Source organism: Haliotis rubra, unplaced genomic scaffold, assembly GCF_003918875.1.
Source record: "Haliotis rubra isolate DU_JTF1 unplaced genomic scaffold, ASM391887v1 Scf871, whole genome shotgun sequence".
NCBI lineage: Eukaryota > Metazoa > Mollusca > Gastropoda > Lepetellida > Haliotidae > Haliotis > Haliotis rubra.
Window position 1 is genome coordinate 327,069 of NW_025767603.1, and position 15,070 is coordinate 342,138.

General features: G+C 50.3%; 1 protein-coding gene across 1 annotated transcript in view; it reads right to left on the bottom strand.

Annotated features, from left to right (window-relative positions):
- LOC124263219 (regulatory-associated protein of mTOR-like) overlaps positions 1–15,070 on the bottom strand; it is a 48,247-nt gene that overhangs the window by 23,408 nt on the left and 9,769 nt on the right. The window contains 4 exon segments of the mRNA XM_046697807.1: positions 505–685; positions 1,202–1,346; positions 4,532–4,632; positions 9,851–9,910. Of these exon segments, the coding sequence (XP_046553763.1) occupies positions 505–685; positions 1,202–1,346; positions 4,532–4,632; positions 9,851–9,910 (487 nt within the window).

The window sequence follows — 15,070 nt, forward strand, 5'->3', positions numbered from 1 at the left end:
CGCCAAATATGAAGAAAATCCAGTGAATGGTTCTTGAGGTATCTCGCTGACAAGCATAACATGCAGGTTAATATGCTGAAATCTTCAAAGTGTCGCTATGACCTTGAAAATCATGTGTAGGTGACCAAAATCGACTGGGCCCTGCGCCTTCCCTAGATAAAGCTTGGTTTTGAATAGGAAGAAAATCTAGCTAATGGTTCTTGAGATATCTCGCTGACAAGAGTAAAACGTTTAAAGTCCCCTTGTGACCTTGAAATTAAGGTCAAGGTCACCAAACCTGACTGGGGCCTTTCTTATACTGTTATGAACCTAGGTACCAAATATGAAAAGAATCTAGTCAACGGTTCTTAAGATATTCCAATTCGTACGTACGGACGGAGCCTAATAGTATATCCACCGCTTCGCGAAGCGTTAAACGTGCGACGGGGATAATATTATAAGTAGACAGAGTGTAGACAAAACTATTGGATCACAATTGATAGTGTCCTAGAAGGTGACATTTACCTGTAGTACAATAGGCAGTTGCTCAGGGGGCCTGCGGTCTTCCCTACCAAATGACAACCACACCTGGAAAGCAGTTAGCTGCTCAGCAAAGAAAGGGCTGTGCTTGAATGCTGAGCCATCTTCCTCATTGACCCGAGGCAGTTGGCAAAGACAGAGGTCAAGAGCAAGATCCCATGCTTGCCTGAAAGAAATCGTGTAGGAAAATTACAGTGAACCTTCCCCATACCAAGTTAACTCCAAAACTCTGAATATAAACCTGTCAACGTAAACATTAGTGGAGGAGTGAGCCTTCATACTACAGAGAGACACTGCATGGGAGTCCACTGAAGGACCCAAATGATGACCCTCCTCATTAAAACAGACTACTTGCATCCTTGGACAATGCTTTCCACACTGCCTTCGTACAAAGCAACCTCAGCGCTACTCCTGTCATGTCTATGTTAAGGTATGGGAGTTACAATCACCTTAAAGCTAAGACGGATTTGTAAAACAACACACAGACCATTGGGGCATTATCAATCACCATGGCATCTCAATTCAATGACATCACTAATCTCTCTGCTATCGAAGCTAGTCAGCTGTACTTTTCACACTCAAGATGTTTACAAACTGAAAGTCAGCAAACCCCTAGGCTTAGTTCTTATGTTGTTTCAATATACTCATACACTTCACTGTTTGTTTTACACAAGGCTCTCACCACATGGGGTGCTGATAGGTTGGAGGTAGTTTCGGACTAGAGATCGGGGTACAGTTGTAAGAACGCATGATGCGCTCGGCAAGCAGAAAGTTCCTGAATAAACTCGCCACAAGCAGGTCCTGGCGAAATAACTTCTGGAACAGCTCTGAAACAAGGAAAAAGAACCAAAGTCATCAGTTGATGACATATATCTCGGTGCAATTTGGATATGGAGTTTGTAAACAGATACTCCACTTTCGGTTCCTTGGCACTGGGTACCTTAAGTTCAGTGAAGAATAAAATAATGCTGTTCAGTATTTCTCAATATCCAAACATCCCTGCTTACAAACTGGGAGGACAATAGTTGATCTTCAAAGGTTAACATCAGAGAGATGGCAAAAGTGCTTGTTGAAAAAGCAGTTAGTATGAAGATAGTGTTTGCAGTAAAAGCTCTAAAAATATTGCTACAATGCTTATGAAGGATCTATGTTTATGTGATTGCAAGTTACACACATATATATTATGTGTAATGACTCACATATTTCTTTTCCATGCCTTCAAAAAGTTAAAATTCCGCTTTAAGTGCTTTCTAAAAAGTTCCGCTCATCAACAGATTCGTACAAACCTGTAGAGGTTACTGATTCTTTGAATAAAGTCCTCCTTGGGGTACATATAAGCATTAAAATGTCCATTTTAAAATCTCTGACAGTTGTAACTTTATTTTTTAATAAAATATTTACAAAACAAAAAGATGTCTTTGTCTTGTGAGACCACCTCTACAGGGCCCCTCAGGGCCCCCTACAGCCAAGAGCAGGTAACTCTAGCCGTCTACCTCACACCCCACTTTTCATGCTGAACGAATCAGACAGAATGAGGGGAGGCGGATGGCCGTACCCAAGAATCAGTAACCTCTACAGGTTTGTACGATTCATTTTCAGAAGAAGTCCTCCTTGGGGTACATATAAGTGTAAGACAGACTCCCACAGATATTTGAGTTGGGAGTGGCATTCTGTCTGACATAACGATCCATTGGAAGTAACATTCTACAACCGAGAAGAGACACTTACCCAGTCACCTGACCGCTGATGTCAATCAAGTGTGTGTGTGTGTGTGTGTTTGTGTGTGTTATGGCTAGGGCGAGGATCTGGAATGTCTTAGCCTATATCTGATTGGCTAACAGTGTCCTGTCACTTAAATAACCCCAACCCCCAACCCAAGGTTTGGAGGAGTAGCCTCTAAAAACTCCAGTATTTTGACTAAAGTCAAAGAAAAGGGATCAAGAATCCCTCTCTTTCCACACCAGTGCACATAACAGGCCCTTCTATCCTCATATTGAACGTTTGTCGAAACCCTCTGCGAAGCCAGAATTGTGTCTGCAACTGGTGCAGGAATTCTGCTCGCGTGGAGGTGATTACGGACAAAGGCCAAGCCACCCACTGCATCCTAGGATTTGGGTGTGGCGCTCCGTTCTGGGATAGTAGGTCCGGCCTCATGGGTAATAGTACAGGAGGCTGATCTAGCAGCCTGAGTGTTACAGGAAACCAGTGTTGAGACGACCACAGAGGTGCAAGTAGCACAAGTAGTCACGCTGGTTGGGTGGCTAGCTGCGATAGGACCCTGGGTATCAGGGGTATCGTTGGGAAAGCCGACAGAACCTTGTCCGTCCAATCGAGCTGGAAGGCATCAGAGGCAATCGTCCTCGGATCCGGAATCCGAGAGCAAAACACAGGCATCTGGTTTGTCACCCCAGAGGCAAACAGATCCACCTGGAACGACCCGAACAACTGGGAGATAATCCAGAATATCTCCCAGTCAAGTAACCACTCGTGAGGGGCTAGTATATGTCGTGAGAGCGCTGATGCACGGACGTTGTCTACCCCCCGGGAGATAAACAGGCATAACCTGTATGTCAAGCTGATCGCACCAGAGTAGGAACTGCCATGCCTCCTGAAGGAGTGACGGAGACACCGTACCGCCCTGCTTCAGGATGTAGGACATCGACGTCTGGCTGTCCATTTCTAGACGAACCACTCGGCTCTGAACCTGCTCCATGAAGCATTCTAATACCTACCGGACTGCTCTCAATTCAAGCACATAGATGTGCAGGGTTGCCTGTGGTCCAACCTGTAAGGGAGGCATCCGTCTGAATTGTGAGTGTCAGCACTGGGGTCTCCAGCGAGGTACCCCTGGATGGATTCCCGGTGTCGTTCCACCACCGTAAGTGAGGAATGAGCCACTCCGGAGTTGCCAGAATTTTCTTGTAACTCTCCGAGTGAGACCACAGCTGCACCAATGCTTGCTGAATAGGTCGCATCCTCAGACGCGCACGCTAAACTATGTCCACTGTCGCCACCATGTTGCTCAGTAACTCGAGCCATGTCCGAGCTGAGGCCCTGGGGGACTGGAGGAATTGTAAAACAATCTGCTGAACTTTGGATATGAGGTCTCGAGACAGGGACACTATGTCTCGAATCTCATCCCCAAGAAACCCCGAAGCTGTGTCGGGACCAGCTCTGATTTCTTGAGGTTGATAATACAACCTCACTTGGTGAGAGTATCCATCACAGCCTGTGTGGATCCCGACTCAAGTGGGTGGCGAGCGCTCAAAGTAGCCAGTCGTCCAGGTACGAGTAACAAAAGTTGCCCTGTGCCCTGGTGACCTGAGCTGGAATGAGCATGAGTTTGGTGAACACGCTTGCGAGGCAGCTGACAGAGGTGCACTCGCATCTGGCCTGTGACGCCAAATGGTCGTGCGCAAACTTTGGTTGTTGGCTTTGGTTGTCGGTCACCCGGTAGTGCCTGCCCAGACCAGAGGATGCCGAGGCAACCGGGAGTACCGATGCACTCAGGGGACCCATAGCCTGAGCGCCGGTCAACATCGGTACGGGACCCGAGTGACCGGGCCGGGAGGTTGAACTGTGCCTGCCGGAGACCGGACATCGCGTCCGAGATAAGTGACTTTAGCGGCTGTAAAATAGATGACAGATCAGACAAGGTTATGGGTGCAGACTGAGCAGACTGTGCAGAAGTGGAGGGGGTAGGGGAAGAAGGGTTTTTTTCCGCCGCCTTGGCCTGCTTACCCCCCACATCTACAGAAGAGGAGGAACTCTTCTTCTTAGAAGCTTTTTTAGAAGGGGGGTCCTGTGCCCATATGTCCCCCACCCACCCCCCTAAAAAATATAGTTGCAACTGTTGTAAGTTTTAAAATGGACATTTTAATGCATATATGTACCCAAGGAGGACGACTTCTGAGAAAGAATCCTTTTAAAAGTTAACACAGAATAAATTGTGAAAATACACGAGATGACAGGGTGAAACAGAGTGAGAGTTCCATGAGACAGCACAACTCACCTTTAGGGAGAATGTTCCAGGCAATCGTGTCGGTGATGGCTGTGAAGATCCAGTTGAGCTCACCCCACATTGTCCGCCGGTCATTCTGCTGACCTGGGATCCTGATGACAACAATGCATGTTCTTTTAATTCAGTAGCAATGTACAACGGTATAGTTGGGTTAGTAACATTGAACCGCTTTAGTCTTTGCCTTTAGCAATATAGTTTCAACTGGAAACTGAAATATATTTTAATGCGGAACAAACTTTACATACACTGATACAAAGCAAAGATCGTGAGCTACAATATTGGAACTTTTAACATAAATTGTATATTTATATACTTATCCTATCTCACGCTATGCACCTCTCTTGTTCTTCTACGACCATGTGTGGAACAAGCTGTAGACTAAGTTGAATCAAACTTTCTGGCCTCTGACCCCTGACCCACTCCATAGCAGCACCTGTCAATCATCTCAATAAGCGTGCAGATTGTTCCGATAATCACCTGACAGCCTGCCCTTGTCATTCTCGTCTTGGAGCTCCCAGTAATCTGTGATGTGGGGCAGGTCGGGCGGGTATCCTTCGCGTGAGATAGGATAAGTATATAAATATACGATTTATGTTAAAATTTCCAAATTTTTAAACTTATCCTAACTCACGCTATGCATTATCCCACGGTTGGAAAGGCGGGCCGCAGATTACTCTGTGTGACTCTACAACCGTGAGGTCGCATACCACAAGGAGGCCAGGAGAAAGCACCAACTCCTGCTATGCTAACCCCAAACTTGTGACGGGTTGCTTCGGATAACCCCTTGGCTTACTCTGCACAAAAACTCTAGGGAGTGGGCGCTCCCGAAATAATGTGGTTTTCAGCCGCAACTTTTGACAAGCAATAGGACGCAGTTTGGCAAGTGGACCTCACTACCCCGCGATTTTTCAAGTGACCCCAGTGAATTAAAGTCAAAGACCATAATCTGGCCAGTCCCTGCTCGGAACTATCCCCCACAGACACGCCCTGGAGACGGTGAAAGAGGGAATAGCCCGGTGGCTCGACTTGTTTAACGTTCGGTACCGATCTCCCTCCCAGAGGCGAGAAAGGACTTAGGAGCGGAACGCTTCGAAAACCACGTAGGTAATCGGATATCAACACTTCACTGACGTGATTGCTCGAGGAGTAGAGGTCAGTAAGCGGAGTGTCAACTACCTCTGCATGTAGCTGTGACTCCAAGCAAGAGGATCTGGAATCGGAGACACGAACAGAGGTAGCTGGTGGTTGAAGTTGGTGGCGAAGAGATCCACTGTTGGAGTCATCAGTGGGAAACAGAAGGTCTGGAACACATGGGGATGTAGTTTCCATTCTGTCGGAGAGGGACGAAGTGGATGGGAAAGCAAGTCCGCAATGACGTTCTTCACTCCCGGAATATGGTCCACCCGAACGGAGATGTTGAGACTGTCTAGCAACTGGAAAAATTGTTGCGTCCACTGCAGGAGCTGAGGAGACCCTGTCGACCCCATCCGGTTGATGTGCCACACGACTGCTGAGTTGTCCGACCGAACCATGAGAGAGGTCGATCCTGCCAGTGAGTGATGGACAGAATCACCACCCTGAACTCTAGAACGTTGATGTGGGAGGCACGATCTGTGAGAACCGATCTGATCGAGAAGGTGAGCTCCCCACCCGTGTAGAGATGCGTCCACATACAGGTGGTGAGATGGGACGAACGGCCTTAAACAGATTCCACTGCAGACGTTCGATTCGTCCATCCACCATAGGAGATGAGGATGGAGTTCTAGAGGAAGCTTGATCAGGGAGAGCAGGTCGCCCCTCCTGATGTGCGCAGCCAGGAACAACTGCAGCGGTCGAAGTTGGAGTTGACCTCTGAGAGTCAACGCGTGGGCAGACCCAAGAGACTCAGAAGCTCCTGCCATTGGCGAAGAGTCCTGGGATGAGCCAACGCAAGGGGAATCTGTATCTTGACAAAGCGTTCCTTCGGTACAAACACTTTGTTGAGTTCCGTGTCAAACACCGCCCCGATTAACTGCAGGCAACGCGACGGGACTAGTTCCGACTTCTTGATATTGACCAGCCAGCCTAACTGGTGAAGTAGCTGCATCATGAGCTGCATTTGACGTAGTAGAAAGACACGGTCAGTCTGAGCCTGGATGCGGTCGTCTATATATGCTTCGAAGCATATCCCCTTGCGATGGAGAAATCTGTTGATGGGCTTTGTCACCCGTGTAATCAGCCACGGGGCCGAAGAAATTCCAAACGGGAGGACACGCCATTGATAATGGGTGCCCTCGAAGACGAAACGAAGAAACTTGCATCCTGAAGGTCACATCCTCAAGGTTGAGGCTGATCATGTAATCCCCCGGCTTGATGTGACACCATGCGAAAGTGAGGCGGAGGTTGTAGAAACATCTCGTTGAAGACTTTCATGTTGAAGATGAGCCTCAACTTGTCAGAGTCCTTCTTCGGTACCAAGAACAGATCCATCCAGATGCACCAACTCACGGTCTTCTACCAAGAAGGGAGAGTAGGCCCTCTGCTTAGAACCCAGCCACGTGATGTCGTCATCTACCGGAGGGGAGGTAATCAAGGTTGAAAAACCATGGACATGAGAGGACGCCAAGTTGAAACGGGGTGTCGCAAATCCATCCTTGATCTTCCTGAGATTGTCGAACGCCTCATCCAGGGAGGCCGCCAGTTGCGTGATGCAAGGAAGAGGAGGAAGGTGATGGAGCCACAGTCATCCGGTCTCATGTTGAAGCTGGATAATAAGTCTGCTGACTAACATTTGGGGTGCGTCGACAGCATCAATGCTCACATCGGAGGATGAGGAACCACCTGAAATAGGCGAAGGTGTGGCTGACGGAGGAACTTCCTCCACGGGTTGAAGCGGAACGGTGAAAGGGCCGGCAGGCTGTACAGACGAGGAAGGTGCTGAAACTTGTTGACCCAACGCTGAAGCCACCGCCTGAACGATAGCATTAAAGTCCATGTGCCGAGATGCTGCACTATCAGTAGACAGGTCCCAAGAAACTGGTAGGATAGGTCTGGTCACAGTTCCCGAACGGGGAGGCAGAGTAGAACCCGGGGCAGACAAAGAGGAGCGACGTACAGATTCACTATCAGCTGAAGAGGAGCCCGCTGGTATAGTCAAATTCTGTTGATGAACCCACTGTAGGTGGTCCGCTTGAGGCAACAGTAGTGATTGTAGAAAATGTCGCTCTCGTGGAGCTGAATAAGACGATTGCAGTGCCGCACCTGGAGGGTAAGGAACCATAGACAAAGCCGGATGCCCAGGAAACAACGGCCAAGTTGAGCTAGGTGGCGCACCAGGAGTATGCGATAAACCAGCAGAGAGCGTCGCACTGGGAAGGATCTGTGCACCAGGTACCAGCGCCGAACTGGAAGCAAGCACGGAACTGGAACCAAGCTCCGAACGGGAATCAAGTGCCGGACCGACAGTAAGTGTTGAGCTGGATGCAAGCACTGAACTGGAACCAAGCACGGAACTGGAACCAAGCTCCGAACGGGAATCAAGTGCCGGACCGACAGTAAGTGTTGAGCTGGATGCAAGCACTGAACTGGAACCAAGCGCCGAACGGGGATCAAGCGCTGAACCAACAGTAAGCGTTGAGCTGGAGGTAAGCGCCGAACTAGAAGCAAGTGTCGCACTGGTAGTAAGTGGCGCTCTGAACAAGTACCGAACAGGGAGGGATCGATTCACTGGACAGCAAGCTCGAAGTAAACAGCGAACTGGAAACAGGTGGTGTCCTATAAATAAGAGGGACCACATACGGAATCGAAGTCGGCAAACCAGTAGATATCAAAGGCTGATAGGGAAGCGCCGAACCGGTAGCGATCGCTGAAGTAGATCTAAGCGCCGAACTGGATACAAGTGGCACACTGGCAGAAACCGTCGGACCAATCAGCGAGCTGAAGAGCGCCACACCCACAGTAAGCGGCGCTTGCGAGTGAGTGCCAGCCAATCCGAAAGCCATACTTGAAGCCACGCCCCTTGAAAGACTAGAGCCTTGTGAAACACCCAGGTGTTCGAGAAGCACGTTCACAGACAAAGTTATTTATTCATTAACCTCTGCTGTGCCGTCTCCATCCGTTCTCGAACACCTGGCTGTCCCTTTCTCTGCACTCCTCTCTCGTAACAAATAGTGAACTGTGTCAATATTTTAATGATAGATTGTTAAACAACTTTTTTATTTTTAGGACAAAATTTCTGCAAAAACCTCACAGAGTGGGTATGATGTTTTGATTATGATCAGCGTTTCATTGAGTATTTGATGTTTATTAATTTTCGAGTTAGATTGCAATTCATCGGTCCGCTTTTGAGCCAAACGGACTATAGATAATTCGACTATCCTGGATGGAGAACCATCGCCAGTGGTGACCGGACTGGACGACTGGGGAAGAAATAATTGTCGTAAGTTCTCGCTGAGATAAGAGTCTGACGCAACGTCCAAAAATTCTTCGATGGAGTATGAGAGCGACGAACGGCAGTCTTCTTATGACAATCAGGCTTAGACGGTTTCACACAAGGAGGACCCTCGGAGGGTCTACGACGATCTCGGTCAACTGTCCTTTTGGATGCTACCCGGCGATATTCTGAGAAGGCGTCGTCATCCAACCCAGCACAAAAATGACATCGTTTTGCCCAGTCGCATCGGCCTAAACAGTCCACGCAAAGTGAATGCGGGTCTGCAGCAGAGAGATTACTCCCGCACCTATCACAAAACTTTCGTTTATTCTTAGCTGCACTGCGACTAGATTTGCCAATGATTGAGAAAACAGTCAAATTCCTTGAATACACACACGTCTAGACAGCGTGGCAACAAGTAAGAGAATGACAAGGGCAGACTGGAGATGATTGGCAGGTGCTGCTATGGAGTGGGGCAGAGGTCAGGGATCAGAGGCCAGAAAGTTTGATTCAACTTAGCCTACAGCACGTTTCCACACATGGTCGTACAAGAACAAGAGAGGTGCATAGCGTGAGATAGGATAAGTTTAAAAGTTATACATGCTGAGCAGTTTCCCCATCACAGCACACTGTCAGCATGACGTGAACAAGATGGGACAGCTTTAGGGTTACCCATTGCTGGGATGAATGTGGGTACGGAACGGAAACCCTGCTCAATGGATTTTGTTAGAGGGGAGCCCTAGAACATATGCAGCATCTCAGTACAGTCAGAATTCAAGATCATTGTCTATCTATATACACTGTACAGTGACAGGTTTCTGCAAGAAATTCCTGAAACCATGAAGTATCAGGTGAACTACACAGCGAACATAGCCAAGGTGAAGTCAGGATGAACTCACTTATCAACCATTTCCAGGGTGAGACCTGGCACCAGTTTGCTTGTGTTCTGAAGAACATACCTACAAAGGAAACAAGGAAAGCTGTCATGGAAATGGACACTTTGCAAATTAACAGACCACATATTTAGAGTCAATATGAAAATGACTTCACTGATCATTAAACATGCTAAGATCTGAGTCTAATATGTGATTAAAGAACTTAACCAAACCTGAAGAGGTTTTAAATTCTTCGAAGAGAGTCGTCCTTGGGGTACATATTATGCATTTTCCAAGCTGAAAATGTCCTGTGACAGTTGTATCAATGTTTTTGAATAAAAAGATTGTACAATAAATAAACTCTTTTATTTTTTATACGGCCCCCACCTCACGGAGTTACCTCCCGTTGCGCATGCGCACCAACTGGGTAAGCACCTAGGCCCGTATCATCATTCCTTCTGCTGAATATATCAGTGAACAGAATTGCGGGGAGGCGGGAGGCCCTACCCCAAGGGCGACTCTCTTGAAGAATTTAAAACCTCTTCAGGTTTGGTTAATTCTTCTTCAAAGAGATAGTCTTTGGGGTACATATTATGCATAAACACAGACTCCCAAAGACCGGAGGCCAGGGAGGAGGGAATTCTGTCCAAGCACACACAAATAGCTATCGTTAATGGAAAAAAATGTAACAGACGCCATAACACTCACCTGTCACATGTCCCAGTTTCGCTTCCGCGAGAGGCATTATGGGAGGGGAACTGACAGGGAGGATTTGTGCTCAAAGACGACCTCCATATGTTAGCATAGGCAATCGCACGGTACGAATGTAAACAAAGCCCCACCCACCACGTGTCGATTAGTGAGCACCGTAGGGGGGAATGTCAAACACTCACAATCGACTTTAATACTCCGTAGAGAATCGAAATGTGGGTAGTTAGCTCCCAGTAGCGGACATGTCAATAACACACAGTATTGCACAGTAGCGTCAAACAAAACCAATGAACCAAGACTCACTCGGTCAGGGTGGCAGGACACTGTCCACTGGAGAGAACAGAACGCCAAAGCTTCGCCGCGATTACGGGAATGTATCGAGCTTATAATGCCGAATAAGCGTGCTAGGCGGCTCCAAATAGCGGCAGAGCAGATCTCTTCAATGGGAGTGCGATGCAAAAGCTTTTGATGCAGCTACTGCCCTGACCGAAAGTGAGCCTTCAACCCCTCAGGGGAGACTTGCCCTTAGCCTGATAAGCGGCACAAATACGAAACCAGCCAGCGAGACAAAGTCTGCTTGCTCGCCGGCACACCAGCCTTCCCGCCACCGTAACAACAGAACAGCTGGGTACCCGTACGGATTTCCTGCGTTCGTTTGATATAGACTTTGAGGGTCTTACGGACATCCAACGGGTGAATGCTCGTTGCAGAGGTCCCCGATGTGGAAGGCTGGGTAAAGTGGGAAGTTCGATAGGAGCTGTCACATGGAAAGCGTGATCGACCTTCGGCACGATGCGTATCCGGAGGCCGAATACTGACACGATCAGTGTGAAACACAGTCAGCGCCGGGTCGGACGACATAGCATGTAAATCGCCGACCCTACGCCCAGACTTTACCGCCACCAGAAAAACAGCCTTCCAAGTTAACAACTGAATGGAAATAGCCGATAGGTGTGAGAAAGTTGGACCGGACAGCCAATCGAGCACAATTGACAAATCCCAAGGTGGACTGGTTCACCTGACAGCAGGTCGAACCCGTTCGGGCGCCAGCGAAAAGCTGTCACGAGAGGTGCTGCCCCAGAAGAGCACCATCGACAGGGGTGTGAAAAGTGGAAATATAGCGGTGGAGTAGCGCGCGAATGGTCGAAGCCGCCAGGCCTTCTTCCAAAGCGGGCTTGCAAAAACTCCAATACTCGGACTAAATCAACAGAAAAGGGATCTGCAATCCCCTTTCTGAACACCAGCGGCGCATAAGCGGGACCACCTATCCTCATACTGAGCGTTTGTCGAATCCGCTTCGAAGCCAGAATTGTGTCTGCAACTGCTGCAGGAATTCAGCGTGCCTCGAGGCTAGACCTGACAGAGGCCAAGTCACCCACTGAATCCTTGGATTTGGGTGGGGCTCCGTTCTGAGTGAGAATGTCGATCGTAAAAGGTAATAGAACAGGAGGCTGAGCCAGAAACCTGAGAATTACCGGAAACCAGCTCTGTGCCCGGCCAAAGCGGTGCCAGTAGCACAAGCAGCCGAGCTGGCTGGGTGGACAGCTGTGAAAGGACCGCGGGGAATGAGTGGTAACGGCGGAAGGCCCAGAGCACTTTGCCCGTCCAATCCAGCAGGAAGGCGTCGGCAGCCAGCAGCCCTGGGGCTGGTATTCGAGAGCAGAACACGGTGTCTGATTCGGCCCCGGCCGGACGCAAACAGATCCACCTCGAACGACCCGTACAACTGGGAAATAACTCTGAAAATCTGCCTGTCGAGCATCCACTCGTGCGGGGCCAGGATCCGGCGAGAGAGCGCGTCTGCTCGCACATTCTCCAGCCCCGGGAGATAAACAGGGAGTACCTGACAATCGCACTGGTCGCACCAGAGGAGAAAGTCCCACGCCTCCCGGAGGAGCGCTGGGGACACCGTGCCGCCTTGCTTCAGGATGTCCGACATGGCCGTCTGGTTGTCCAACTGAAGACGGACTACCTGGCCCTGGACATGCTCTCTGAAGCGTTCGAAAACCAACCGCACAGCTCTCAGTTCCAACACGTTGATGTGAAGGTGGGGCCGACCGGACCAGAGTCCGGACACCGACAGACTGCCCAGAACACCCCCAGCCCGTGAGGGACGCATCGGTCTGAACTGTGAGAGCTGGCGTCGGGATTTCCAAGGGGACCCCCCTGGTGAGATTCCCGACATTGGTCCACCACTGAAGGTGAGGTGTCAACCACCCGGGGACTGTGAGACTGCGCTCCAGGTCCTCCGAGTGAGCCCACAGACTCGCCAAAGCTTGCTGTATAGGGCGCATCCTCAACCGCGCCCGCCACACTACAGAGATCGTCGCCGCCATATGGCCCAGTAGACGGAGCCAAGTCCGTGCTGGTGCCTGGGGCTGGGAGAGGAACGAAGACACCATCTCCCGTACTCTGGTGATCCGGTCGGGCGACAAGGAAACTAGATCCTTGTGCGTTTGGAACCTCGCCCCGAGAAAAACCAAGTCCTGGGTGGGTACCAGGTCGGATTTCTTGAGGTTGATGATCCACCCCAGTCGAACTAGAATGTCTATCACTGTGTGAGTAGCATCTAGGCTCGCTGGCTGTGTTAGTGCTCCGAGCAACCAGTCGTCAAGGTAAGGGTAACAACGCCTTCCTTCGCTTGCGGCGGCGAGGGTAGCCGGACTAACATGAGCTTGGTGAACACCCTGGGGGCAGTCGATATGCGAAGGAGCACCGTGAATTGGTAACACATCCCGTCGTAAAGAGAACCGAAGGTACTGCTTGAACGATGGATGTATGGGCACATGCAGATACGCATCCTTGAGGTCGATTGGCGTGAGCCAATCGCCGGGCTGAACAGATGAGATCACCGAGCGCAGTGTCTCCATCTTGAAGGATGGTACTTCTAGCATGCGGTTCAACCCCTTGAGGTTGAGAATGGGGCCGGAACCCGCCGTCTTTCTTCGGGACGAGGGAGTACGTGGAGTAAAATCCCGCCTGTTCCTCTCCCGGTGGAATGCGCTCGATTGCGGACTTGTCCAGCAGAGCCTGAACTTCGTCGTGAATATGTCCGCCCTTGCCTGACATGACGGCACCGGAGTGCGACGTATGCGGGTGAAGTCGGGCGGACCTCGCTTCCACAGTGGTAAATGGCCTACACTGATGGTGGACAGCACCCAAGTGTTTTGTGTAGCCTTCTCCCATTCCGGTAGGAATAGAGAGAGGCGGCCTCCCACTGGGACGTCGGGTAAGAGCTGCCTAGGGGCAAACGCCTCGCCTGGCAAGCGGAACTCAGCAATCCTTAGCCGGACCTCCCGCAGAGCCGAAGAGAAACGGAAGGCACCCTCCTGCTCCTCGACCTCCCCAGTATCGCGAAGAGGACCCGAACCCCGACCCGGTGAGAGGGAGGAGCAGACAGAGCGCCCCGCGTCAGTGCCTGCAGGCATGCACGGACCCCGGTCCCGAGACGCTGGAGGCATACCAGACTGGTGCCTCCGCTCTCATGGGGTGGGAGGGCGCAGGGATCGGAACCCCAGGAATCATCAACGGTCCCTGCGCCAACTCCGAGAGGGGGACTGGGAGCACCTCCCCGTCCGGGGCAGCCGAGGCGTCCGGACCCGAAGCCAGAGGCAACGGATCGACAGGCGCCTCAAGGCCTAGGGATCGAGCCGGCTCGGCGATCCCCCCCAGACTCTCCTCGCCCCACTCAGAGTGGGCGAGAACTCCTGCCGGAGTCCTCCAACCGTCTCATGAACGAAGGACCTCATCGAGTCTGTGAAACATCTGTGTGATTATAGTCATATCAAAACCGCTACTAGGAGCGGGAGAAGGGGACTGGCTACGGGATTTTTTTCCCTTAGAGCGCAGCTTTTTAGCCTTAGACGGGGGGACCTGGGTAAGTTCCCCTCCCGCCTCCCGCATCTCTCTATAAAAGAGAGTATCGGCAGCTCTCCGCTTCTGGGTCCGGGGGGAAATCCCCAGACAAATTTCACAAGTTTCGGCCTCATGGCCGGTCTTTTCCAAGCACACGATACACTTGTCGTGTCTGTCGGCCCGTGGAATACTTTGTCCACAGAGCGAACAGGAGGAAAACGCCTGAAAGCAAACACGCAAGCATGTAGCTAACGGCGGACCAGCAGCTAAGATACACGTAGAAAACATTGAAAAATACATGAAGGCTACCACGGGAAGAAATAGTTGGTTCAATACGCAATATTACAACCACGTGGCACGCTAAACTTCCCGCCATGGCAGAGCAACATGTGCGTAAACCACGGGAAAGTTAGCGTAAAATAATTAATACAAAGTCACAATTATGAAACAACCGACCGCAAAGCTTTACTGTTCCTTAACAAGGACAAAATAAAGACCATACATACAGGTGGTGTCTCAGACATTATACTCTTTCTCTCAGAAAAGGTCAGCTCCGCTCGACACATACGTCTGTTAGAGGCAGTGACAGCAGAAGGAATGATGATACGGGCCTAGGTGCTTACCCAGTTGGTGCGCATGCGTAACGGGAGGTAACTCCGTGAGGTGGGGGCCGTATAA